At 43.5% G+C, this 26,607-nt stretch overlaps 1 protein-coding gene across 2 annotated transcripts in view; it reads right to left on the reverse strand.

Annotated features, from left to right (window-relative positions):
• Positions 1-404: 404 nt before the first annotated feature.
• Positions 405-26,607, reverse strand: part of PAG1 (phosphoprotein membrane anchor with glycosphingolipid microdomains 1) — a 136,545-nt gene continuing 110,342 nt past the window's right edge. For both annotated transcript variants that reach the window (XM_026495837.4, XM_044382726.3), the window contains exons 4-9: positions 23,919-24,126; positions 22,354-22,405; positions 19,028-19,124; positions 16,755-17,356; positions 13,344-13,403; positions 405-9,043 (exon numbers count right to left, since the gene is read on the reverse strand). In XM_026495837.4, coding sequence (XP_026351622.1) covers positions 8,675-9,043; positions 13,344-13,403; positions 16,755-17,356; positions 19,028-19,124; positions 22,354-22,405; positions 23,919-24,043 — 1,305 coding nt within the window. In that variant the 5' untranslated portion in view covers positions 24,044-24,126 and the 3' untranslated portion in view covers positions 405-8,674. The remainder of the gene's footprint in view (positions 9,044-13,343; positions 13,404-16,754; positions 17,357-19,027; positions 19,125-22,353; positions 22,406-23,918; positions 24,127-26,607) is intronic.

Here is a 26,607-nt window from a genome sequence, read left to right on the forward strand (position 1 = left end):
CTTCACAAGAGCACCTGGCGTGTGGGTAGCTGCCATCACAGATTTCCCAGGGCGGTCCGCTTGCATCTACGGCGCACTTAGCATTTATTTGCTGGGTACCGTGCTCAATACCTCATTTAATCCCCCAGACAACCCTGTTAGTAGGTTCCATACTATTATCCCTCACTTTATATGTGGGAATGGGTATGGAAAAGTCCACCAGCTTCCTCAGAGTCATCGTGAGCTGGGACTCAAACTTGGGTCCTTTTCTGCGGTTTGTGATTCTAACCACTACAGCCGGTCAGAGGCACGTCCTCCCGCCACTGTGGTGAGCTGATGGCTAAAATCCCACAACCTGGTGACGGGCTAAGGCGGATGCACTAGCGTTTTTGACATCCCCAAATACCAAATGAATTTTAACAAGCTTTTACATAAAACAGACTTTTATTGCAATTTAAAAAGAACAAAGACAATTTGATAAGTGCCTTTAATTACAATGTACCTGCTATTTACATGTAATTATACTTTTATACACAGCTTGAATAAGATTCATTACATGTAAACTATAAGATATTACAAGTTAAACTCCAGCCTTTTGGGAACATTCAGAATAGAAATACTATGGGCAGAAACACACAGAAAACAAATACCCATTTCAGTTCCTTACGTACCATTACTGGATGATCAAGATTTGGCCACAGAAGAGAATTGTAATTATGTGTTGAATTGAAACTTATTCTTAACATGACTAACAGTATTGCTATTATTTAAACCCTAAACATAATAACTGGATCATTAAAAACACCTTTAATTTATATAGCACCTTTCTTCCAGAGATCAAAGCATTTGTATTTATATTATCTTATTTGTCCCCATAACATCCATATGAGGTAGGCAATGGTTGGTATCATTATCCCCATTTTGTACATGGGGAAACTGAGGCACAGAGTAGTTAAATCGTTTGTTCAGGGTCACACAGTAAAGTCAGTGCTGGAACAGGGACCACAGAGCTATGAGCTCATCTCTAAATCCAATGCTTCTCTTTAAGTTGTCCTCTCTGAGAATTTAATTCGATACCTCAATTCACTTTTCCAAGAAAAAAAAATGTGCATTTTTTTCTCCCATAAAAATTGTTGAAAAACTATACTACAGGCAAGAAACAAGCACTCTGGGGCAGATGATAGACTGATGGCACATTCTTTTACTGAAGCCTTTTTTGTTGGCTTTTTTTTTTTTTTTTTTTTTTTAATGAGGAGTTTCTTTTCCCAGTTATAATAGTTAGGTCTTTAAATGAAACTTATTTGAAAGGATGTATCTAGTTACCTACACATTACAGCTGTAGTAACCATATTATGCTATTCATAAGCCAGGCTTATTCCTGAGTTTACAAAGCAGATATCTAAAAATAACAAGTCTTTAAGGTCATCTTTTTCATTTCTACGCAGTGTGCTCCTTAAGCAACTGTGTGGTAGACAGGGAGCTGGGATAATATGTTTCCCAGAGACACACACAAACTGAGACATAAGGGGTGGGAAGTCTTGCCCATGTCACTTAGTTCACGTTTTATGTCTAATACCTGTCCTGCTCACCAACCCTGCCCCTCCCCCCATATCAAATATGTAGTTGGGACTCAGAAAAGTTGTTTTAAATGTCAAAATCTGAGGCCTAAAGGACTTCTCCAATGCTTGTTGACTTGTACATAAAAGCTTGTCTGGCATTTGGCACACGCTTCTGAGCGGCAAGCCGGGCTAATGGTACTGCCAGGACGCCAGGACGCGGTCATGGCGTGGCCCCCTGCAGTTGTTTCTAGCAGGGCTCCAGGAAAAACAAGAAAAGCCTATATTTAAAAAAAGTGTGCAAAAAAAAAAAAAAAGGCAAGCAGGCCTACGGGATAGGTCATGAACATCATCTCAGATTCCATTATGGGCTTTACATGAAAAATACGTAAAAACGTGTCAAAGGAATATTTAGAGACAGACTTGGCTTTTGGTTTTAGCCTCTTCACCTAAAGAAGGACACGGCTGTCTTTCAGAGAAGCCTTTACTCCCTAAATGGGATCTAAAATTAAATTTTTTTTTCTCCTTCAGCTTAAGAAGGGGGAAAAAGTTTGTTTTAAACTCATAGTTTCCAACTTGTTGAGTTTACAAACAAAACCAAACCAGACATTACAGTGAGACCGTTCCTTACTGTTGCCTCCAGGGCCAAGACTGGTCTCTGCTTCAGCCTGAAGTGTCCTAGGACGGGTGCCCAGCTGGTACACCAGGTGAACGTTTAAAAATTAAATGTGTGAAGGGAATGAGCAAATATCAGTTCTGTTAACTTGGGGGGAAATGACACCCTGGAATACCCATCCAAGTCATGAACTGTGACTTAGAGTGAAGGTTAACTAAACACACCCTGGATCCTTAGCTGTATAAAAGTGAGACCCCGCAGCCCCTGTATCACCCGCCCACCTAGCTGAGTGCTGAAAAGGGATCTGGTTTCTCACTTCAAACATCGGACAGTTTGCCTACAAATGGCCAAATTATTCTCAGTATTTGGTAACTCCACAGCTAGATGCTTGAACATTCTTGTTTCCTTGACACCTGGGAAAGTAGATGAAACTAGTTATAACTAACGTAATTCAGAAGCACTATTTCCTGAGGGAAGGGGATACAGTGGCTACAAGGCTAAAAAAAAATGTTACACTCAGTTTACTTTATAAGTGGTTAATTTTTACAAGAAAGGGGTGTTTTTCCTCAAAAGAATGAGCATCCTCCTACTTTACAGTTAAGTATTAGTCTATTATTGCTGGGCTTTAACTTCCCTGGAGCTTAGGAGACACAGGGCGATCTCAATACATTGTGGGGGACAGTGAGCTTCCTCACTAGAGTGTGGTGCTGATTTTCCTGCAACTGTGAGTTTGAGTCCTCAACAGAACTTTTTAAAGTTCTCTTCCATGGCCGCTAGTGCCAACCATTCTCATGAAGGGGGTGGGTAAGAATGAACATGGTTTAGCAAAGCCCATGACAAGTAACACCCAGCATCTGCTTCCCTAGGTGGACCTGTGGCCTTATCTCAGCAGCTGGTGAGGAAAATGTGAGTTGGGCGGAGCTGTTTGCTCACTGGGTGGTGGCAGGGAAGGTTCTATGCTGGCAGGCAGGATCTGTGATCTGAGGAGTGTGTCCATATGGGAAAAGATGTGTTGGATGTCCTACGAATAGCAGAGAGCGGCTGGGGTGGGGAAGAGGAACAGGCGTGGTGCTGTGCGAAGTGGCAGGAGGTCATCTGTGCCAGAGGACCCAAAGTGAGATTGGAAGAAAAAGTGGCTGCATGTCCCCGTGCTGCAGACTTCCTCCTTAAAAGGACCAGAGTAAGGGAGGGGAAAATATTCCAAGATGTTGAAGCCAGTAAGAGAGATTTTCTGACTTAAAACGAAGGTTTAAAAATTCCCGGTATTGGGAACAATTTTCCCACTCTTTTGTGAACTGGACAGTTTGACCATGACAAAGACCTTTTGAGACAATGAGTCAAAATGCCACTGTCATGAATTATTTTTGAGCAAGAGGAGCACTTTGAAACTGATCAGGACCACCTAAGAGATAATAGGTCACTTTTTTGAGAAACTATTTTTATGAGGAAAAAATGCATGAACAATGAAATGCACATTCCTGTTTGTTTAGCTATATTTCAAACTTGCCCTGAAAACATGAGGTGCATTAATAATACATGATATTTAAAAGGTAACATTGAAATTGTTGCCAATCTAACACACAGAAGTCTGAGGAATGACCATTTACCAGCCTTTATAATCCATTACATAAGGAGACAACCCGAGTACATTTTAAAAAAATACCCATAGCATGTAAGTGGTGAGCAAAGAAAAATCTCATCTAAATGCATTAAGATAAATGATTATCACACCAAATGCTGAAAAAATCGCCTTCTTAATAAAAACTGTAACATTTCTCATTTCATCTGGCATTAAGAGAAATCTGAACTACTGTTTCTTAGTTCAGTAAAGAAAAACCTGGGAAAACAATGAATACTTTGTAAAGATCAGAGACTAGATGTCAACAGACTTAAAAATGAGCAGGAGGGGAAAAAGACACTTAAGGATATTTGTTCTCTTCTGGACCATTGTTTTTTAAATTTACTTTCATAATTTCAGATGAAGACTAATTTAGCATTGTTTCTGGACTGATCTTTTTAAGTCAAACACTTTCTGTGTGTGTTCGACTTGCCCAACGCCACTGTCAAGAATAATGTACTTAAGAAAAGGTACAACACAGAGCAAGAAAATACTACCACAGGACAAGGGATATAGATCTCACTGCAAAAAAAAAAAAAAAAGCCATATTTGATATTATAGACACATGTTCCTATTTTTCACATAAGTCACTTATTAACACCAAACATGACACTTGAACTTTCCCCAATTACACAGCACAATAAGCCTGTCAAGATTTCCAGGAAAGAACTATCAGTGCCTACTGTGTCTCCAGCAGCCCAGACGAAGCTGGCCGGGTACCAGAAGCCAACGCTTTCAGAAGAATGGCATCACTAGATCACACGGACTCAGAGTAACCGGTACAAGGAGCACGGAAAAAAATGTCACTTACTCATTTACAAAATCCTCCTTGAGTCTTGAGCTGCAGCTCTGCGATGATCCACGTCCCCACCTCCGAGCCGTGTTCCATACTCACACTACCTCACCGCTTGCTGGCTCTGCGCTAAACTCTCGTGGCTTCCAAAGACAACGAAAGAAGATGCAACAGTGTGATAACAGGCCTCTGCCTCTGTCCCCCCCGTGGGGGGTCACCTTGCTGGGGCTCCATCCCGGCTCAGGTGGCTCTTGCTTTCTGCCAGATCTCTTCTTGACATGATCTCTGAAGGACGTCTATTTACATTTCCTCCTGTCATGCTGAATACGTAATGAGCCACATACATAAGAAAACTATTTTCAAATACCACTGTTTTTCAGCTAAGAGGATGATGGACACATTTAGAATCTGAATTTATTAATTAGAAAAATGATATGAGGGTAACATAGGAAGGTTGTCTTGTAATTACTAAATGAAAACTATTGGATAACTTTTTTCTGCTCTGCTTTGATGACAACAGTCATCACACCAGTAGGGTAGACATTCCAAATAATAGGACGTATCCTCGCTCATCAGGCACCAGAACAACTTTATATCTGTGTGTATATGTAAATATACATGTACCGTGTACATAAACACACATGTACAGAGTTTATTTCTGGTTAAAGTAAATAAATGCTCTAATTAGAAAAATGAAAATCTAATACAAGAAATCTAGTGACATCCTGAGGTTAAATTTTAGTTCTTTGTGTTGACTGCCTATTGTTAGCACTCAATTAAAATTAACTCTTGGATTTTGAGGGCAGATAAATCAGTAATTAGTCTTTTCCCCACAAAGGACAGCAGAACTTTCAAAAGCTTTAATAGACCTAATGATGCAATTTAGTGAAGGACAGGAAAAAAAAATGTATGTGGCCCACATATTAGCAAAAATGCTTTCTTCTAGAATTTAAAATTTCCTCAAACATTTCACATAAAACAGGTCATACTTTCCTGCTGACTGCATTTGAGAAACAGTAAAAGCAGCTTTAATAAAATTTTCTTCTAAACTTTCAAAATATCTGACTAAAAGCAAAGATTCTACTTTTAGGCAAGATGAGTTTCTAATTCTGACTTATAAAACAAAAAAAATTTCCTGAAGCTTATTTGTGAGATTTCACATAACCCGAATAACAATGCATAATATGGATGTCAAAGTTGAATAGTAAAAATTTTTTAATAATTACCTTTCATACATTTAAACTCTGTAACATTTAGCTGAACATGAAACTTATTTCAAGAAGCCATAGGCTTTTCTCCAACTCAAAGACTAGCACAGATTTTCAATGAATAAAGTAAAATGATGAAATTTATGAAATACTATACTATGAGGTCAAAACCATGATGATGATACATCAATAAATATACTTCAGTAAGGTACCCACTGGTCTCAAGAGCAGAGCCAGTTCCTAAAGTTTACTCTGCTTCTGCCTCCCCCAGCCCTCATGGATTGTGCTATTACTTTTTCTTTTAGGTTTGTACTGGAGGGCCTTCTAGTTTCTTTTAAAATATAATACTTTAAATCGCAACTTATTCTTAGCACAGATTCTCAAATCAAGAGAGAGATTTCAGTGCCTATTTTATGGCTATATTGCATAGCCTTTGTTTCAGAACTTCTGGGGGGAAATTCTAATAATGAAATTTCAAGATGATATGACTATTTATAGAGAACTTTTCTCTCTAGAAATGATTTTACACTTTAGAGATCATACCCACTTCCCTGGCAATAAAGACATTAGGAAATACAATAAAACTTTTGAGTGGTCAGGCGCTCGTAAAGGACATTATTGCCGCAAATGCAATACCAGGTACATGAGATGTGACACGGCCATCACCAGGTGCTAAAGGAACCCCATGCTGTAGAGATTGTTGGGTCAAACTCCTTCATACTATGTAAGCAAAGAAAACCACCAGGCAAAAACAGTGCTTATGAAAGATAAAAATTCAGAGAGCAAGGACCTCGGCACCTTCCTGATAACCTTTCCCCCAGTCCCAGGTTATTCTGCCATTTCCTTCTACTCAGTGATGATTGTGCTTAGGCTCACGAGGTCTTCGTGGGAGAGACCAGGCTGACTGCAAAATAATGACAACCAAGCAGTGTACCCCGACAAAGCTCATCTCACAATTTCAGAAATGTGTTACAGAGCAGTCACAAAACCAAGCCGTGAATGCAAGGGATGGGAAAGACATGCCAGCGAGCTGGTCCCTACCGTTTGCAAGGTGCTCCATCCTCCCAATTGCATCCTTTGTCATAAGGAGTGAGAACAGTGAGGTTATTGAGTCTGAAAAGCCAGAGATGTCACAGCAGTATAGAATAATTGCCTTTTTTTTTTCTTTACCAGTGTAGGCAAGGGTCCCTTGCTATAGCCACACCGCATATGGCAGGGTCCTTTTCAAATGGAAAGCGAACAAGTTTCCCAATGTTAGCCTCATAAAATCTGAAGAGATGATTAAATTCAAACCAGGCTGAGCTCTTAATTGGAGTTATTTCAGCCACTGATTTTTGTAAAATGAAGGGGGAAAAAAAAAATCCCAGTTGGCAATTTGCATTTGCAAGCACTGGATTGCAGAATCCATCACTGTAAATTTTCTTAAAAATGTAACTAAATCTCAATGGAATTATAATACCTTCATGAGGTTAATAATGCAGTCATCCCTAGTCACATTTCATTCTTCCATTTTTTTTTTTTACCATTTCAAATATTTCAGTATTGCCCACCACAAATCACTGAAGATGATTGTTTATGTTCATTCCACTTATTTCTCTAGTGAGCCAGATGACTTTGACCAGGGCTCCAAGTACCATTTGAAAAGTTAAGTCTTTAAAAACCTTCAGTATTTTAAACACTTGATTAGAAAACAGATAACAACTACGTGTAATTATCTAGTTTATGTGCTTTATGGTGTTTTTTTCAAAATGAGTATAAATCATTGTACATAAAATCAAAATAGTTAATATACATTTTTTTCTGGCACTTTCTAGAAATTAGGCGTTAAACATAAAACATCTTATAAATTTATATAACAAAAATAAATGTTTACATTTTAATTTCAGATAGATTACCTTAGGGTACGAGTTAACTTATGAAATCTCACACTGTTGGTGTGGCAGCAGGGGTCATCAGAAATACACATTCAAGTCCACAGCCCTTCAGAGACGGACGCCATGGCCGCTGTCCAAGTATGTGGTCTGTGTTCCAACATAGAGATTAAGGCTCTCTGTTTCAGAGGAATGGGCTCTGGGCTAAAACAAGTATAGAAGTACCACAGTATTCACTGAAAATACTGAAAAAGCTCTGAAGAGTTTCAAATACTGGGGGGAGGGGTGTGGGGTCAGGGGGAATCGCTTTGACTAGAAAAATAAAATAAAGCATCTAAAAATGACTTCAAGTACTTTGGGAGAGGCTGCTGATGTAGGAAGGTCTAAGAAGCTCGGGGGCAGCCCCAGTCCTGCCCACCTGCGGGGTTCTTCCCCCCGCCCCCCCCAGGTGCGGCTCTCAGAGAGGACTGGGAGCTGACAGTAACCAGCAACCACAGTTTCTTAGCATCTTAAAACACCGAAGTTGAAGGCAAAGGCCAAGGCTTGTGGGAGAATTTTCTTGGAATGAACCATTAGAAGTCGGAAGATTTCAAGGGGGAAGAAAGCCATACATTTAAATGTGAGGAGCAGACAGCAGAAAAGGGAAGAAAGGAGGAAAAGACCTGGCTCTTGGGAATGGCGGTGTCTTAGGCAGGTGGAGTCGCGGGTCCTGATGAACGCAGGTCTCCTTGCAGCTCCGCCTTCCTCACTCCCAGGGTGAAATCATGCACAGCTGGGGTCTTTCCGGAGGGTGAGGGTGCACGAGGGAGGTGTGCTTGGGTGTGCCAGTGCCCCGGCAAGCAGGGGCACACTCGGCGGCAATCAGGTACGTACCTCACTGTTTCCAACCCCAGGAAACAGTCTCCACATCTTCCACTGTCGTCGGATTACTAGAGCAGCACATAAGTGGGGGTTGATACCGCTTCTTGTCTTCCACCGAAGAAATGCCCCCAGCCGGCCAGTCGTATGTTGTGTGGGCTTGTCTTCTGGGTTGCTAGAGCCTGGTGATATCTCTGCATTGCTGCAAGTCCCCAATGCTCTCATAGTCATTCTCTTTTGGGAAAAGGCCACGTTGGCCGTTGGTCTCTGCGGTGGCCTTTTCTTCCTCTCTGTTTAGAGTTTGTATTGCTTCATAATCAGGCTCAGGCTCTTCACTGGGTCTCACTGCTGGTGGAAGCGTGCTCACGCTGTTTGGAGTTTTCTCAAAGTCTTTAACAGTAGCATAGAGATCATTACAGGAAGAGGGGGATCTCTGAGTGGCTCTTTGGATGGAGGTGTAGCTGGACTCTGGTGCTTTAAGAGTCTGTCCTGATTTATTCCCTGACTGTCCAGGTTTATTTACTGATGAATACATGGCTGAGATCTAGAAAATAAAGGGTGAATTAAATAAGCTTCAAGTTTGACTTCTCCTCCCCCCTTTATAGTGACAAGCTAGGTATTTAGCACTATAGGCATGTGTGTGTCCCTTTAAGGTTGTTTTGTTTTATTTTTGTCAATTCCCCCACCCCCAGCTTTAGTGAGATATTATTGCATATAACTTATGTAAGTATAAGGTGTGCAACATGGTAATTTGATACATATATATACTCTGAAATGATTACCACAAAGGTTAGTTAACTCCTTCATTGCCATAATTACCATTTTTTTGGTGTGTGTGGTGATAACATTTAAGATCTACCCTTTCAACTTTCAAGTATGATAGTATACCACTTTTAATTATAGTCACCATGCTCTATATTAGGGCCCCAGAGCTGATTCAGCTTATAGCCGGAAGTTTGTATCCTTTGACTAACGTCCCCATTTCTCCTACTCCCCAACCCCTGGCAACCACCATTCTATTTGCTATTTCTGAGTTTGGGTTTTTTAGGTTCCACACGTATATGAGACAATATAGTATTTGTGTTTCTCTGTCTTATTTCACTTAACATAATGCTCTCAAGGTCTATCCAAGTTGTCACAAAAGGCAAAAGTTCATTCTTTTTCATGATTGAGTAATATTCCTGTGTGTGTGTGTGTGTGTGTGTGTACACACGTATTTATATATACAAATGTGTATTTATAATGTGTGTCTGTCTATCTATCTATCTATCTATCTATCTATCTATCTATCTATCTATCACATTTTCTTTCTTTTCCATTCATCGGCTGATGAACACTTAGGTTGTTTCCATGTCTTGGCTATTGTGAATAATGCTGCAAAGAATATGAGGGTGAAGATATGTCTTCAAGACAGTGATTTCATTTCATTCAGATATAAACCCAGAAATGGATTCTTTAGTACCTATACTAATCCTGGAGTACACTTCTAGAGAACAATTATATATGGTATCTTTAACTTTGTAAGTAGACCAGCCATACTGGCATAACTCCATGAAAACCAGGTTCTCTCTAGGTCTTCTGAGGGGCATGAGGAGAGCAGGTGGAATGGGAAGTTCAGGAGGCCTCCAGAACCTGACTATAGTATATCATGTTTTATTTGATTTCTATTATGAGAATGCTATTTCCTCTGAAAAAAAAAAAAAGGCTCTACTGCTTTAAGAAAAAAGTCAGAAAACATGTTAGATGAATGGTTTTCAAAATGTGGGCTTCAAACTGGCAGCAGCAGCAGGATCTGGGAATTTATTAGAAAGGTAAGTCCTCGGGCTCCATCTCAGGAGCACTGAATCAGAAGTTCTGGGGCACGGGGCCCAGCACACCCACTAAAGTGTGAGAACCACTGAATTAGACTTAATTGACCTGATCAAAGTGGTCTGAAAAGTAGGTCCTGGATTCTGGTTGGCAGTCCACATGTATCTGTAAAAGCCTCATTTTCCATTAATTTTCAACTTCATTGCATATTACTGGTTAAATAGACATTTACAGGTGGGGCTAAGTTTTCTTTAGTGGGAAAAATTCATTCTTATTTGCAACCAGCCAGCTCAGAAATGGAATTTGGAGACAACATACAAGGCACTCTGTCCTATGGGAAGAGCGGGCTGCTTTCCAGGCACACCTACTCAGTCTTGCTATATTACCCCATATAACTTCTACTATCAAGAGGGATTTAATTTTCTTTGGTAATGGTAGATTAAACATATTAAGAGATTTTTTTTGGGGGGGGTTATTATTTTATTGTTAGAAATCATGGTTGGAAATAAGTAGAACTATCCTTCATTACCTATATTTATCTTGGCCACAATGATTGATTTATTCAAATACCCAGGAAATAAATGAACATGCCTCCTGACAGATGCTTGGCTTCCCAAGTGCGGAGAGAGATTTTCTTGCTTTCACATATCTCCCATACTGTGGATGAAGTTTCCAGCTGGCCTCGAAAGCTTCTTAAGACAGGCCTGCTGCATGTCAACTGGTCATTTGCATGAGAACTTCTCCCTGCGGCCTGGTGGCTCTGTTTTGCCAGGCCTTGACAATCCACACATTCGGAGCCAGAGGAATAATCTTTGGGAAACACTTGCCATGTTGCTCTGACCCTTCTAATGAATATTAGATTGACATTCTCACCTTAGAGATTTTAGTGGAAAAATTACTCTTGAAATGAAGATTTATAATTTCTTTGAAATTAGTAAGAATTAGAGTAAATCATCTGCTTTTCCTAGTAAGGTGCAGACATATGGAACTTATTATCTAAAAGGTGGTCCAAGACAAAAACATGGACAAATTATAAAGGGTAGATCATAGATGACCGTGAAGAGGGGAGTCAGCATACTTGGCTACACACTTCACCTTCAGGGGGGAGCATCAAGGACAAACATCACCTTGACCTCCATTGTAACAATGGGGGGTGGCCTGTTTCAGCTTCTCTCCTCAACTCTCTTCCCCATGATGCCTGCCACGAATGGCCCCACTCTTTGTAATTACTTGGGTTTTCTGGCCTTTACACTCTTTTTAGAAAGTTACACGCTCTTTCATTAACTTGCAACTTAATATTCTCTCTGGGCAGAAAGCTGCTGTGCAGAGGGTGTCGTAAATTTTAACGCTTATAAAAGAGTCTCAAGTCTTCTGATGTTCTGTTTGAGTATTTGCCTTCTAGGACTATTACTTCTATTTTGTAGATAGGTTCCTTTCAAGCCCCCTTGCTATTTAGCTTCATAATTTTTTTCTCTTCAGTCTTTCATCTTTATTATTCAGGCTGTAAATTGTTATTATGTTCTGATAAATTACTCTCTACCCTTTCCCCATTTCTCTTTCTATAAGCAACCCTTTCCCCATCATTCTGCTAAATTGGGATAATAGTACTGAAAACTCAGATCTCAGTTTCAGTCTGGATTGTCTAACATCCTGTTACATAAATACAGAAGTAAGTAACTTCCATAATTATTTTTTTCTAAAACATCTTCCTAGAATGACTGCATGTGAATCATAGTTCTTTAATCTACGTTAAAAATTCATCAGTATACTGAGGTCCTATTTCTGAAACCACAATGTAAGATTAGAAGAAAAGTAATTTAAAATTTTACTTAATCTCAATGTATTTTAAAGGATTGGTATTCAGATCGCTCATATATTCTACTTTCTTGTCCCAGGTGGGAGGGCTCTGGTGCAGTGTGGACAACAGACGGCTGGAAGAAGCCAAAGGAGCCGCGCCAGGCCTGGCAGGAGGGCACTGCCTCAGTCTGGGGAGGGGCGGGCACCGTGCACACGGAGAGACCAGTGTGCGAAAGAAACCGGGGGAGCTGGCTACTGAGGACAGTGAGGAAATGGGGTGTCTAGAGTGACGTCCAGGGTTCTGGCTTGTGCGACCAGGTGGCTAGATGGCAGGTCCATTCCCTGCATCAGGAAACACAGAAGCAAGTGGGCAACAATTACCTACAGAAAGCTCTTCTGCTCTTTGAACTTCCAATGTGGGCTTGTCGTCTAGTTCCTATTTTAAGACTCCGTGCGAAGTGTGATAGTAGGAGGGGAGGTACCTGCATGTGTATGTCACTTTCCTACCATGCCAGGAATTCCAGACAGAAGCTGTATGCAGCAGGACGAATTAAGGTGTTCAGCTCTCTGAGCCTGGCTTGATATTAGGTGTGTGCGCGTGCGTGTGTGCGCTCGTATGTGCGTGTGTGCGCTCGTGTGTGTGTGTGTAATATATGTATATACTGGACTGTAAAAGTTTAATGCTTCACTGAAAAGTTTAACTGGTGAATATTTAGCCCTGGTACTTGGGAGAATAGACAGTCCTCTCCTGTTGGCTGCTATGTCTGACGGTTGTGCCAGCCTGGAATTGTGCTTCCTGGCTGTACCTGCTCTCTGCCTCCAAAATTCCTCATCAAAACCTTCCTCCTCCATCTCTCAGCCTGGACCGAATTCCCTATACTCACCTGTTCCAATTGCCTATATTTTCCAACCCATGATTAATTTCCTTCAAAGGTGGCCTTCCTGACTGCTCACTAAAGCTCTCATACTTAAATTTCTTTCTTCTCATTCTATTTTCTCCCCTCCTCTATTTTTTTCTGATGTTTCTTTCCTACTCAGTTTCTTAGGTGACCTGTTCGTCCTGTCTGCCTTCTTGTCTTACCATCTGCCATTCACTCTCTCTGAACCATTATAAAGCCAACATTCCCAAACCCTACCCTCCAGACATGCCGAAGAGAGTATTGTAGCTTGTTCTGAGAAGGGTAAGATGACATTTATGCAAGGAAAGAAACTCTAGTCTTTAGAACAATAAAACTCACCTCTTCTTCTGTGAGAGTTGGGTCCTCTTCCCGGGACTTGTACGACAATGAACTAAATCTCTGTTAAAATAAACACAAACCAAGGGAAGGTATAGTTTGAAGTCAATAATCCAGCCTTTCTTTTGCATATGTTTTGACACATCTATCTATAAAAACATTTTCAAATCATTTTTAGGGAAGAAACTTTTCTACAAAGAAATTATGTCAAGCAACTGAGGATAAATACTTATAAAAAAAATCTGTGTGATGTTTTTCAATACCCAGTAGTATTAAATACCCAGTGCTCTTCCTGGTCACCGGTGAGTTCAGCCCTCCAGTGAGTCCTTAATGCTGCTGCCTGTCGTACCACACTTGCTAGTGCACCTGGTCCCTGCTCTCCTAGCTGCCCAGTTCCCGCTTTCTCCTCTCTCCCCAAACTCCAACACCTTCTCACCCATCCTTAGTGGTGACCTTGAGAAAACTGAAGAAATCAGAAGACATGTCCATGAACTTGTACCCCACCCCGCCCCCATCTCTGCATTCACAAATTTCTTTCCTCCCTGTCACCAGAGAACTCTCCAGGCCCCTCTTTAAGGTGATTCCCTCCTCTTAGGCATGAGACCCTGCCCCTGCTCATCTACTCACGAATATGTGCGCCAGCAAGTCTCCCATTTTGTTTATATCATCAGCTTTTCCCTTGCTCTGAAATCATTCCCACCCACATGAAACCATGCTGTTATTTATCTGATTCTAAAAACAAAACAAAACAACCCTTCTTCCAGTTCCATCTATTGCCTTGTCCCTTTATAGCAAAACCTCCTAGAAGAGTTGTCTAAAAAAGTTGCTCAAACAATTTTTTCTTCCTATTTTCTCTCTCAACGCATTTCAGTCAAGTTTCTGCCTCTGACACTCCAAGGACACCGACATCCAGCGTGTAACCAATGGGACGGTCAATCCTCAGCCCTCACTTTCTGCTCCATCTCTGAATTTGCCACAGTGGCCACTCCGCTGTCCCCGAGCCTCCTTCACTTGGTTTCCAGGACACTGTACTTTCCTGTTTTTCTGTCCTGTTTTGCTGTCCTCTGCTGGCTCCTTTTCTTTCCCAGACCTGTGCTCTGGGGACTCGTCTAGATGCCATTTACACTCACTCGATGACCTCATCCAATGTCCTAGCTTTAAGAAAACCTTTCTGCTGAGGACTTCCAAGTGTACAAATGCAGCCCAAGCCTTTTCTTGTAAGGCTGCTCATTCATCCAGCTGCTCTCTGCTGCTTCTACTCAGACATCCAGCATGTGTCTCAAACAAAGCATGTCTAGCACTGAATACCCAATCTTCTCCAAAAACATGCCTGCTGTTCTAGTCCTCTCCATTTCAGTTAAGGGTGAGTCCATCTTTCCGGTGGCTCAGGCCAAACCTGGGACTCATCATTATTTTTTCTCTCCCTTCATTACACATCTGTTCCACCAGCAGAACTCCTGGCTCCAGTTTAGCTCCTATGACTTTCGTCCTGTTCCAAGCCACCATCCTCTCTTGTCTGGTTTGTGACAATGGCCACCCGATTGGTCTCCTTGTTCCTACCTTTGACACTTGAATTTAACACTAGTCAGAGAGATCTTTTCCAAACCTAGAGTAATCCATTCTTCTGCTCAAGATTTTCTAATGGCCCCTTTTTTATTCAGATTAAGAGTATAGGCCACAGCATGGGCCCCTGGTTGCATTTCTCTCTACTGCTCTCATCCTGCTCTTCCCTCTGCAGCTACACCTGTCCCCTCCTCATCCCTGGATAGGCCAGGCGAGCTCCAGGAAGGCTCCAGCCTCAGCGCCTTCACCCTGCCCCTCCCCCTGCTGCATCTGCTCCTCCCCGACTTAGTCTCTCGCCTCCTTGAATATTTCATTCAGATGCCACCTTCACAGTAGGCAGACCCTGACCGCTTGAGTCACAGTTGTACTCCCACTCTGCTTTCCTGATCCTTATTCTGTTCTCATTTTTCCCTACAAATCTTAAAACCTTCTAAATACCATATACTTTACTTATGTGCATATTTATGTCTCTCTCTTCCCCCTAAAATGTAAGCTCCATGGGGGCGGGAATTTTGTTCATTTATATGTTTTGGTCACCAGTGTATTCTCAGCACCTAGAAGGTTGTGTGACATATAGTTGGTGCTCACTAAAAATCTTGTGAATGAAAAAATCAATGAATATTAAATATTTCAAGTTCTCTCAATTGCTTAAAATTAGAATTGTTTATAGTGGAGATGATGGGTTACTCATTCTTATATTACTATATGATTCCCAGATGGATATTTCCAGATTCTAATGTGATATCTGGAGAATTACTTATTAGTAGTGGCTAGACAATTGACCTTCTTATCTTTCAAGTACTTGTAAGTAAAAAAGCCTTAATGGCACAATAAACTTTACATTAGTTTTATTATCTTTGGTTATATGAAGGCAGAACGTTAGAGTGCATTTTTGCATCTTATGACTAGGTTCATAAACACCTGTATTGAGGCTCTCAACAGCTGCTTTCATGGGTAATATGAAAAGTCAAAATGCATTCAGAGAATACCACAATGACTTACTTGCTGTAACCTACATAACCATAGCTAGGATTCACATTTTGATCATGAAATCCAGATCCCTTTTAAGGCTACTATTGACTGACCTGCTTGTCCTTCCTACCAAAACCTGAGATGAGAACCTTGCTTTTTCCCGTGTAGAAAACAAATCGGAGAGTAGTTGCGTAAGAAGACTGGGCCTAGTTAAATCCCAAGGAGAAACTGACAACAGGAGATGTGAATTTCAGGCTGTTGTGGTTCCTAGGTCAGGTTATCAGAAACAAACAGAGAAGCCTTGGGCATTGTTAATACATTTTAGAGCTTTGTTGAATATCTAAACTTAAGAGCTATAGGTATTGTTTTGAAATTGTCACATAATAAAATCTCTTACTGGATTTACATAAAAGTCTGCCTAGAATCAGTTACCACCAGTGGCACCCGTGAGTCTGTCCTCTCCGTGTATCTTCCTGGGCTCTGATTTCTGGGATCCCAGAAGGGTAAAGATCCCCTGCTGCTTGAGGCAACAAGAGCAGAAGAGACTAAATGTGTGGCAAAGAGTCTAGTCTCCATTTAATTCCTGATCTTCAAAATGAAGAAAATAATACTTGGCCCCAATTAGACATGATGTAAAAACTGGAAAATATCCAAGTTAGGTGCCAACAGAGAAATATTTTACAAGCATGAGTTTTCAGTATTTTATTATTTGGAGGGGGGAAAAAGTCAAACACAGCTTACGTTAAAACAGCTTTCATCATTCAGCGAACCTGAAAGTGTTTGTATATACTTCCCAGAACAATGTGCCAGTAAAAGCCCCGGATTAGCTAGATTCCCAATCATGACAAAAGCACATGAAACAAAACTACGGGAGCCCACCTTGTTGGTTTCGCTGGTCCCCTCTGCGGCTCCTTCCTCGGCGCTCTCGCTCTCTTCCTTCTCCTGAAGGTTTTCATTCTCATCCAGAAGTTTAACGGGGACAGGTGGTGGGGCTTCCTCTTCCAGATCGCAAGAATTTCCAAGGACAGTCTCTGTGTTAGCGCTCTGTCGACACTTTTTGTTTCTGTCCACTGAGGCATATTCAGCAAAGTCCGCTTGGGCGGCTTGGGGCCCCGGAAGCTCTTTCAAAGCGGAAGTCGACTTTGACCTGCTGCTGTGGCCTTTCCCTGGGTTCACGGCTGCTGCCACCTCCTTAATTTCTTTCACAGTTTCATACAAGCAGTCCTCCACCATGTTTTCTTGGGAGGAACTATCCTTGAGCACTTCGTACGGCCCTTCCGTCCCAAGGCCCTGGTCCCCGTCCATACTCCTTGTGTTGAGCGTCGTGTCCACTGCGCTGTCGGGAGGAATTCTGGGCAGTTCCCGGCTCTGATGACATTTTGGCTTCCCCGTGCTGTCCTGGGAGTCCAACAGATCCGAAGCTGAGGTCTGGACCTCCTCATAATGTTGCATGCAGGTCAGAGTACTGTCTTCTGAAAGAACTAAAGCGGCAGAAGTAATACAAATGAAGACAGACAGTACCTTAAAGAATTACTACAGTGACCTGGCTAATGCAAAGTTAAGTTAAATCAAGGTGCTTGCTTTTTAGTCGACTCTAAACTTGCAAATTACACATGGCATGACTGTTGAGATTTCAACCGCAGTTGAAACTAAAGCCAGCTATTACATCTTTCCAATACAATGTTTAATAAACTATCTTGGCTATAAATTTGGTTCACGGTTACTTTCCTTGCTTAGTGATGGGATTCTTGTAGGCAGTGTGTCTAATGTGACCAGGGGGTCTGACTCCATGAGAGGCAGAGCACTGAATCGGGGGGGGGGGGCACATATGGTGGCCACCCTCCCTGGCCTTATTGGCCGCCTCCTTTTTGGAGGGAATAACTGGTAGCCATCCCCCCTTCCAGTGGTCACTTTTGTTTGGCAGACATGATGGAAACAGTGGGGCAAAAATGTACCCTCAACCACAAGGGACAGTATGCCTGTGCCTCTTTAAAGGTCTTCCATCTCGCTGCCCCTTCTGCCTACCGTTTCTACCTCAAATTAGAAAATCAAATGTGAAATTCTTAGATTTCCACAGAAATGCACTGCGTGGAAACCATTCAGTCATCCCTTTATCAAATATTTTTTGAGTGCCTACTATGTCCCAGTGACTGTTAAAGTGCTGGAGATACATCAAAAAAGCCAAGCCCCACCTTTCTGATACTTAACATTGTGGCGAACAAGTTATTAAATGACTGTCATTCCATTTTGTATTCCTTATATATAAGTATAAAAAGTATAAGTACATATGTATAAATGTGTACTTAAATATATATTTATATTCATGCATATATTTACCTTATATTCTTTTTATATAATATATAGTCCTTATATATTATATGTAGTCCTTATATGTGTATGTATCCGTGTGTTTATAACTTACAATTTTTAATCATTTTTACTGACTAGACTGGGATTCTCGAAGACCCCTGGAGCCCAGGACCATGTCTAACACAGTGGCAGGCGCCACTCTGTGTGTACTTAATCATCACAGAGGTGCAGATGAACGATCGGCTGACCCTGAGATGGGCGAGCAGCCTGAGTTACCCAGCAGGGCCAGTGTAATCACTGTGACAGAGTTGGCGGGAGAGCTGGAGAGAGAGGTGGAGAGGGAGGGAAGGGCTAGGGGTCAAGAAAGGCAGGCAGCCTTGGGGAGCTGCAACAGGTGCGGAAACAGATTCACCCTAGAGCCTCTAGGACGAAGTGCAGCTCTGCGGGTACTCTGACTCTAGGGCTACGAGTTAACACACTTCTGTTGTTCGAAGGGACCGAGTCTGTGGTCATGGGATGAAGCAGTGATGTGCCACTGTTTGTTTCTTCACCTGTAAGTTGTAACAAGAGCTCTTACAGGGAGTAATAATATTACTCTTGATAATAGTAATCTTACTGGGTAGCTGTTAGGATGAGTTAGTATACAAGTCTTAGAGCACCGGCACAGAGAAACCAACTAATAAACACTAACTTTTCATGCACATGAGCTTATCTGTGCTAAAACCGTAGGCATACTGAGAGTGAGCGAGAACACACTGCCTAGTTGCTGGGCTATGTGTACTGAAGCCAACTTTCTCAGGTGATGAGGCCTGCGGGAAAGCTGGTATCTCTGCGGAACTTACTGTCGCCATTGGTGAGTATCCCGTTCTGCTCGCTGCTGGCAGGCGCGTCTGTGGCCAGGCTAGTGACCGAACGGCTGAACATCTCCTTGTCGGAAGGCTGCAAAGCAAACACCACATGAAGAATCAGACTGTAGGCAAAGGACAGTAGCCATGGCTTTTTCTAAAAATTAAAACAGCAACAACAGACCCCAAATCCGTGTAAACCAAGTGAAATTAAGCGAGCTGGAGTTGCTCTGCTGTACCGGTGACATTCGGAATGCTCAGAGGCCGTCGGTGGCTAGTGGTTATTGTGTCAGACCAGGTACGCAATATCTCCGTCACGGGGCAGAGCTCTACCGGACACAGTTGTCCTAGACTCTCCAAGACCCTGCAGATCTTCCAAGACCGTCTGCAGAGCTATCTACCTGGTGCTCTATGAGTGGCCTACAGGTAGGGCATGAGGGCCCAGTCCCTTTAGGTCCAGGTGGAAAGGGGACCAAGAGCCCTAGTGCAGGACAGAATTGACTCCTGCAGACAGCAGGCCAATCCACGTGCCACAGGTGCTGTAAAATGCTGCTCTTAAAGGTGTGCCACGTCTAGAAAGACATGCCGTCTAAGGGAAGAGACTGCAGTCTCGCCGAAGGAGAGAAGGTCCCTGAATCCTGAGACCATTTCATAACCAGCCAGGTCTCTACTTCAAGGTTCACAAGAACAGCCATGTGTTAAATAGCAGGTCTGCAAACCTTTCTTATCGTCACAAATTCAGGATACCTGGGGGGAAGAACGGCATGGAAGGTTTTTCTGCTGGGCTCGGATGTGGAGATACTACGTGGAGGAAGACGCCAGGCCGAGCTAGAGCTACACGCAGTCACAAAGTGTGCTGGTAGTTCACGTGTTTCTTTAAATGCCCAGCTGGTTCCGTGTGGCAGCCTGAATCACTGCTGATGGGACCTGTTCCCACACCCTTCTCACAGAAGACCGGGGCGTCACAGCAGGTGACCCAGCTCGCCACACCTGGACCATATTCCAGGAATCCACGTGGGAAGTTCTGATACAAACAGCTCCAGAAGCTTGTCCAGTTGGCTTCATAAATTCTCTGACTTCTCACTGGGAACCAAATACTACTACTAATAGCCAGTAGCTCCCACTGTGTCATGAACCCTTCCTGCGAGCCCACTCTTGCAGGGTGACGTGGCTCCTGACGGCAGGGCGCCAGGAGCTGGGTCACTGCGTTAGGCTGCCAGGACCTTAGGGTGCAGACGCTCAGAGCACAGAAGCGTCCCACCTGGACAGGGGTCAGGGGTGAAGGGGGGAGGCCCACCAGGCAGGCTCCTCACAGCATCACGACCCATCCCTGCTGCAGTAGCATCATCGGGTCAGCTGCTCTCAGACAGGGGGCCCGCCGGGGAGCCCCAGGTCAGACTGCGGGACACCCCGTGCCTCGGGACTGTTTTAGGCTAGGATTTAGTGGTGCTTCCTCTGGGGCTTAGGAGGGAGCCGGGATGTGTAAGAGCTGGGATCAAGGGCAGGGAGGCGAGGCTGACCACAGGGGCTTCTTTGGCCTAAATGGCGAACCTGCAAGTTGAGCAAGATCTAGAAGCGGAGAGAGAAGCTCTTAAAGAGAGCTGGGTGGACAGGCTGTGTGGGTGAACTCGCACACCAGTGCCCACGGGACCACGCACTAGCTCGCGCTCTCTCGCTCGCTGTCACGCACAGCTGTGTAAGAGAGGCCGTGGGGTTATGAGGGATAAGGTACACGAGTCTCCGTCTTCCTCTCACCCGCCTGCCGCTATCTCCTCTCTCCCGGGGCTGCTGCTGACCCCGGGCAGACAAGCAGGTGCTGGAGGTCTACCGCGGGGCTCTCAAGCATGAGCAGCCAGCAGAATCACACGGTGCGGGGCTTGCTAACAGTTCCTTGGGCCCCAAGAGCTTCAGGTGGTGCTGCTGCCAGCAGCGCAGGCCACCCTTAAGAACCGCTGCTTGGGAAGGACCAGGGATGGAGGACAGAGATGGAAGGTCTGCCTTCTGCCCTAACCTACCTACCACCTGGCACCAAGGAGCACAGGGGGTGGTGAACAAAGTTGGCGTCTGGGGCCTACATGTGGGAGGAGCAACAGTGGAGTGATCCCCCCGCCCCCCACCAGCACAGCAGCAACCTGTGCGAACTGTGGTGCGGGGCGCGGCGGCGAAGTGGGGTTGACCGGAGATGGGAGAAGGATAAAGGGAGAGGTGGTGCTGAGAACCCAGGACAGCAGTGGGTGGGGTGTGTGTGCTTGCAGAGAAGGAGGCCAGGAAACCGCAAGGGCTCCCAGCTGCTGGGGATACACGAGTCCCGCCCATGCCCATGGAATCCGTAGGGCCCGGAGACTGGGCGTGGAGACCCCTGCTGGGGAAGCTCTGGCCTGTCTGCTGGCTACATGTTTCACACCTTCTCCCACAAAGACGTTTTTCCTTGATCTTGAGAAATTCCGTCAGAGACTGGAAACACCTTCTCTGTTTTCGCACTGCCACGGGGCTCAAGCAAGATGGATGCAGTCAGCCCTGCCAATATGGGGGTGGCCCCTTCCCCAGCTGCTGGAATTGCTCAGCCAGGCGAGGGCATGACCCTGAGTGGAGAGAACCAGGCAGGACCAGGACACTCAGGCTGCTCCTCACCAGGGGGCAGCGGAGGGGCTTGACCAGGCCCCATAAGAAAGGAGGGCCTCGGAAACCCAGCTGGGCCATATCTTCATAAGATGAGGTCACACTGGAGTCCTTCTAAAATGGGGAAGCTTGCACAGAAACACGTGGAGAGGAGAGATCATATGGAGAGACATAGGGAGAACGGCACATGACAGTGACGGCACTAAGGAGAGGCAAAGATGGCCAGCAAACCACCAGAAGCTACAAGAACCGCCTGGAACAGATTTGCCCTCCAAGCTCTCAGAAGACCCAGACCCAGAGACACCTCTGTCTCCATTTCTATCCTCCAGAATTCCAAGACAATACAGGTGTTACTTAAGCCCCACAGTTTGTGGTCCTTGGTTATGCAGCCCCAGCAAAGGGATACAGGCTGGAGCTGGGCACAAGTGTCCCTGCGGTAGTAGGTAGGCTGGAGCTCTCGAAGGATCTCTCTGGCAGCAACATGACTGCATCCATTTCAGAAACTCTCCCAACCAACCCAGCTAATTGCACAGGCCTCTAGCCACACTGAATAAGAATCCTACAGAGAGGGCACAGCCCAGGCAGCCAGCTAACCCTGGCTGAGCTCTTTCCCTCAGTTTCCTTCAGCCTGGCAGCTGTAGGCACACACTTAGATAAGCGGCTGACGTTTTAAAGCACACACAGACATGTGCACATGGGCTCACCACGTTCATCAGGTTCTCATGGTCCCCGCTGTGCTGCCTCGGCTTCTTCTCTCTGAAATGGAAAAACATTGCTGTAATATCAAACATGCCATCTAAAATCAAACATACACTCCCCTTTCTGTCCTAATATTTATCAACATTTAAATCTCTCATTTAAGATCCTGGTTTATTTTGCCAAGGAAGCAAAAGCTGGACAGTGACTCCATCACTCCTTTGCAGCTGTTAGGGTTTGAGGGGGTCAAGTCACAGGATGAGACTGGTCACTTCTCTGGCTCTCCCCTTTCTCTTGGAGTAGAAAATATAAGTTTACAATAAGAGGACTGAGACACATTCCTGGGTAGAAACTGTTCATATCTAGAATACTAGAAAGGATACTGCTTTTTTTTTTTTTTTTTTTTTTTTTTTTTTAAAGAAAATCCAGACAATTTTCTACTTTTCATTTGTCTTAACTCAGAATCTGCTAAGTAGACTGCACACTACCACGGGACTGGGAAAATAATGAAAGAAAATACAAATTTTGGCACGTTGGGAAGGATACATGCTCTCAGGATGAGTCATATGTACTTCCAGTCTATGGAAAAGTCCATCGAATAAAAATAGAATTTATTTTTACTCAGGACAGTCTAAAGAAAGCCATCAGTACTAGAGACGGCATTTCCCATATATGTACAAGGCAACAGTGACACCTAGTGGGAGTGTAAATAATTACAGGCAGGCCCTCCCAAGTCCAGGGGAGCAAACTCTTCTGAGGGCCATCTTCCCGCTCAGACTCAGACCCAGCTGTAGAGCCCCTGGTCCAAACTAGGCAGGGATTTGAAGGCTACTTGGTTCAGAGAATCTGACTTCCCCCCTCTTGATAGAGACCTCAGGGTCTCTCCGGAAGTCACCGAGAGGAGGGTTTGGAAGACGGCTGGCTGGTCTGCACCATTCCATCCAGAAGCTGCCCGTATCCTAACAGTGTCTGAGCATCTGGGGAATTACTCCCTGTTAGAAAGAGCTTTGCTCCTGAGCAAAGATCTCTTTTTGGGGAGTAGAGACATTTTATATGAGGGAGACATGAAGGGGTGGGGGAGGAGAAGCATAACTAAAAAAAAAGACAAGATAGTTATTTTTTATACAGCTTATCTCTCTCATAGGAAAATTAACCTATTTCTTAAGAAACTGCAGTTGTAGATTACCAATCTTTAATAAAAGGATCCTTTCAAACCACATAACAGCAGTACTTCTCAGTAACTCCCAAGGGGCAACAAAAAGAGTACCTTTAACACATCAGACTTAGATTTCGAAATGTCCATAGATGGGAAAAGACAACATACATTTTAACAAGGATGTGCTCAAATGAATGGCAAGAATTTCATTCTGGGAAGTTTTGTACACGAGGCCTCTTCCAGTTGCTCCTCAGCAAAATGAGATACGGATTTTCACTCAACCTCAAAAAAAGTCCTGCAATGCTTTGCAGCAGAGAAGTTAATTTTAACACAGGGATGTCTGTGAATGTCTATGTAGTGGGATTCCTATATGCTTTTCATTTGAAGAATCTTCTGGGTACAGGGAATGGCTCTCACCTGTCACAACTGGAGCACAGAAAAATGAGGAAGCTGATGAGGAAGAAAGTGGCGACGGTGGCCAAACTGCCCCATAGGATGACCTGCACTTGCCCGCTGCTCAGCATGCTCCCCGGGGGTCCCATGGTGGGAGCAGGAAGTGGCACGAGCTGATGGAGTCCGTCAGTCCTTCAAAGGTGGGAACATGGGCGCGGAGTGCTTCGTCCTCCTGCAGAGAGACCAGTGTGTTTTGAAACAACTTCTCACGTGAAGTGAGAGAGTCTTGTAATGAGTGTGTGTCGGGAGGAAGGCTTTGAGCAGAGTCAGGGAGGTGTGTGGGGACGCACTGGCCTCACCTGGACACCTGTCTCTGGGCAAGTCCCCTCTGTTGTCCAGGCCTTTGTTTTCCTCACCTGAAGACCTCCAGTGGGAATGTACAAGCGCCCAGCACAGTGTTTGAGGTGAGGGATAGCTTATTATTTTGATATGTTTGGGGACAGATTCTTAAGATCTTCAAATAAAATAAGATCCCTTGTATTCCACAGCAAATAAATGCTTGTTTGGATTTTTTTTTTTTTTCCGCAGAGCAGGGTAAAGCATTTATTATAGCTTTCAAAAAATGCAGTTCACCTCTTCCCCACCTATCTCCCTAGCTCCCAAACCTACCTCTCTTTGAGAAGGTTGAAGGCCGGTACAATTAATGAAAGAGAATGTCTTTATATTCACCTTCAGAACTGTTATCTATTGTGAGTATGTGACTATTTTCAGGGCCAGCTTTCACTGAGTTTCTGTGAGTGCTCCGTAAGTACATTTTCAAATGAACAGATGAAAATACATGCTAAGAATACATCACCAGAAGTAAACAAGACCTATTTGTAAAAAAGTATAAATTAAGCAGAAGAGCTATACCTAGCACATTTTAGTACCTGGCATGTCCTGGGACCCTTGCTAAATGCCTTCCTCACTTAATTACTGCTACCAGCCTGTGAAGAAGGCCCTGCTCGTCCCCATTTTTCAGACAAGAAGGCTGAATGGCAGAGACATTGAGTAAATTCTCCCAAGATGTCACAGATGTTAAGTGGCAGGGTAAGGATGTGAATCCAGCCATTTCTGACTCTAAAACTGTCATCTTAGCCCCCTAGTGGGGGCTACTGCGTGCTCCCCGTTCCACCTACAAATCTTCTAAATGAAAATGGTCACATGAGTATTGTGAAATATTTTAAGAGTTATAGATTTTGAAAAATAGAGCCGTATATTAAAAATTGATGAGTATCCTGGGAGATACAGGCCTCCAGTTATGGAATGAATGAGTCACAGGAATAAAAGGCCCCGCATAGGGAATACAGTCAGTGGTATTGTAATAGTGTGGTCTGGTGACAGACGGCAGCCACATTTGTGTGAGCAGAGCAGAACCTATAGAGAAACTGAGTCACTACGCTGTACACCTGAAACTAATGTAATACTGTGTGTCAACTAGACTCAAAAATTTTTTTAAAAAATGATTATCTCTTGTCAGAGAGGCCTTGTTTAAAGAACATTTGCTTTGCTCGATTCTAGAATATTCTAACTTAAAACGAAGAGCTTTTAACTTAATCTCTAGTTTCATGAATAAAATAAACAAATTATAATCTTAATCAGAACTCAAAAAATTTTTTCCCTTGCAAAAGTCTGTCCATATTTACACTGTCGTTTGCTTCAGTGAAAGAGCTGTGAGTACATTTCGGGAGCACTGCAGTGTGTGCACCAAGCCAGCACCTGGATGGCTTCGTGCCAAAGAGGAGCGCCCCTTGAAAGAGTTGGAGAATAAAAGCCATTTTGGCAAAGGCAGTTCAACTGGACCAAATTTTCTCCAAGTGAAACACATTTATTTGAATATTTAAGATCGAAGAATAATAAAAAAGCTGGAGAAAAAGAAACTTTTATCTACAATGTATACAGAGAGCATTCTAGATGAAGTCCACGTTGTCCTTAGGTCCCTGAGTCAACATGAACACTTCCTAATGCTCTGTAAATATGTAAATGCGCAACTTCCTGCGTAATATAGAACGTCTTTCTTCCCGTGCTGGTTCTATATTCTGCCTGCAAACAATCCACGCAGACAGTAATGGCTGGTCAGATTGCTTCTGTATGTTTGCCCCTGGACAGCTATAACTGAATGAAAATAACCACTGCTTCTCTTCTGGTTTGTTGGAGCAATGAATAATTCACTTTAAATTTAGACTACAAATTGGCACCACAGTTCCTAAAATATATTCAAGCAAGCACATAAATCGTGGTGACCTACGAATATATATGAAATAAATTTTTATATACAGGCCCGAAGCATAACACATTTTAGGAACCACAAACAAAAGAGATCTGTTGTGCAGGCATTTGCGTGTTTCCTCCTTCGTTCACTCATTCGCTCATACAACAGATTTAATCAATGTCTATTTATAAAGTGCCAGATTCCTAGAAAATAGTTTGCTGTGTGAATCATTCAAAAGCCAGATATCCATCCAGCAAGCTGGTTGTGGAATCTGTAGGACCTTTCTCCATTTCTGTACACGTTTCTCATCTCTTCTCTCTCTCTCAGTGGGAAAGGCAGGTAGAATACAATGGAAGGACGCGGGGCGCCCAGCCTATCAGAGCAGGTAGGGAGAGGGACGATGAAAGCGGATTATTATGAGCCACTGAATAAAAGATGTAACTCAGAGAAAATGTGTCAAAG

This window comes from Ursus arctos, unplaced genomic scaffold (genome assembly GCF_023065955.2).
Source record: "Ursus arctos isolate Adak ecotype North America unplaced genomic scaffold, UrsArc2.0 scaffold_6, whole genome shotgun sequence".
NCBI classification, from domain to species: domain Eukaryota; kingdom Metazoa; phylum Chordata; class Mammalia; order Carnivora; family Ursidae; genus Ursus; species Ursus arctos.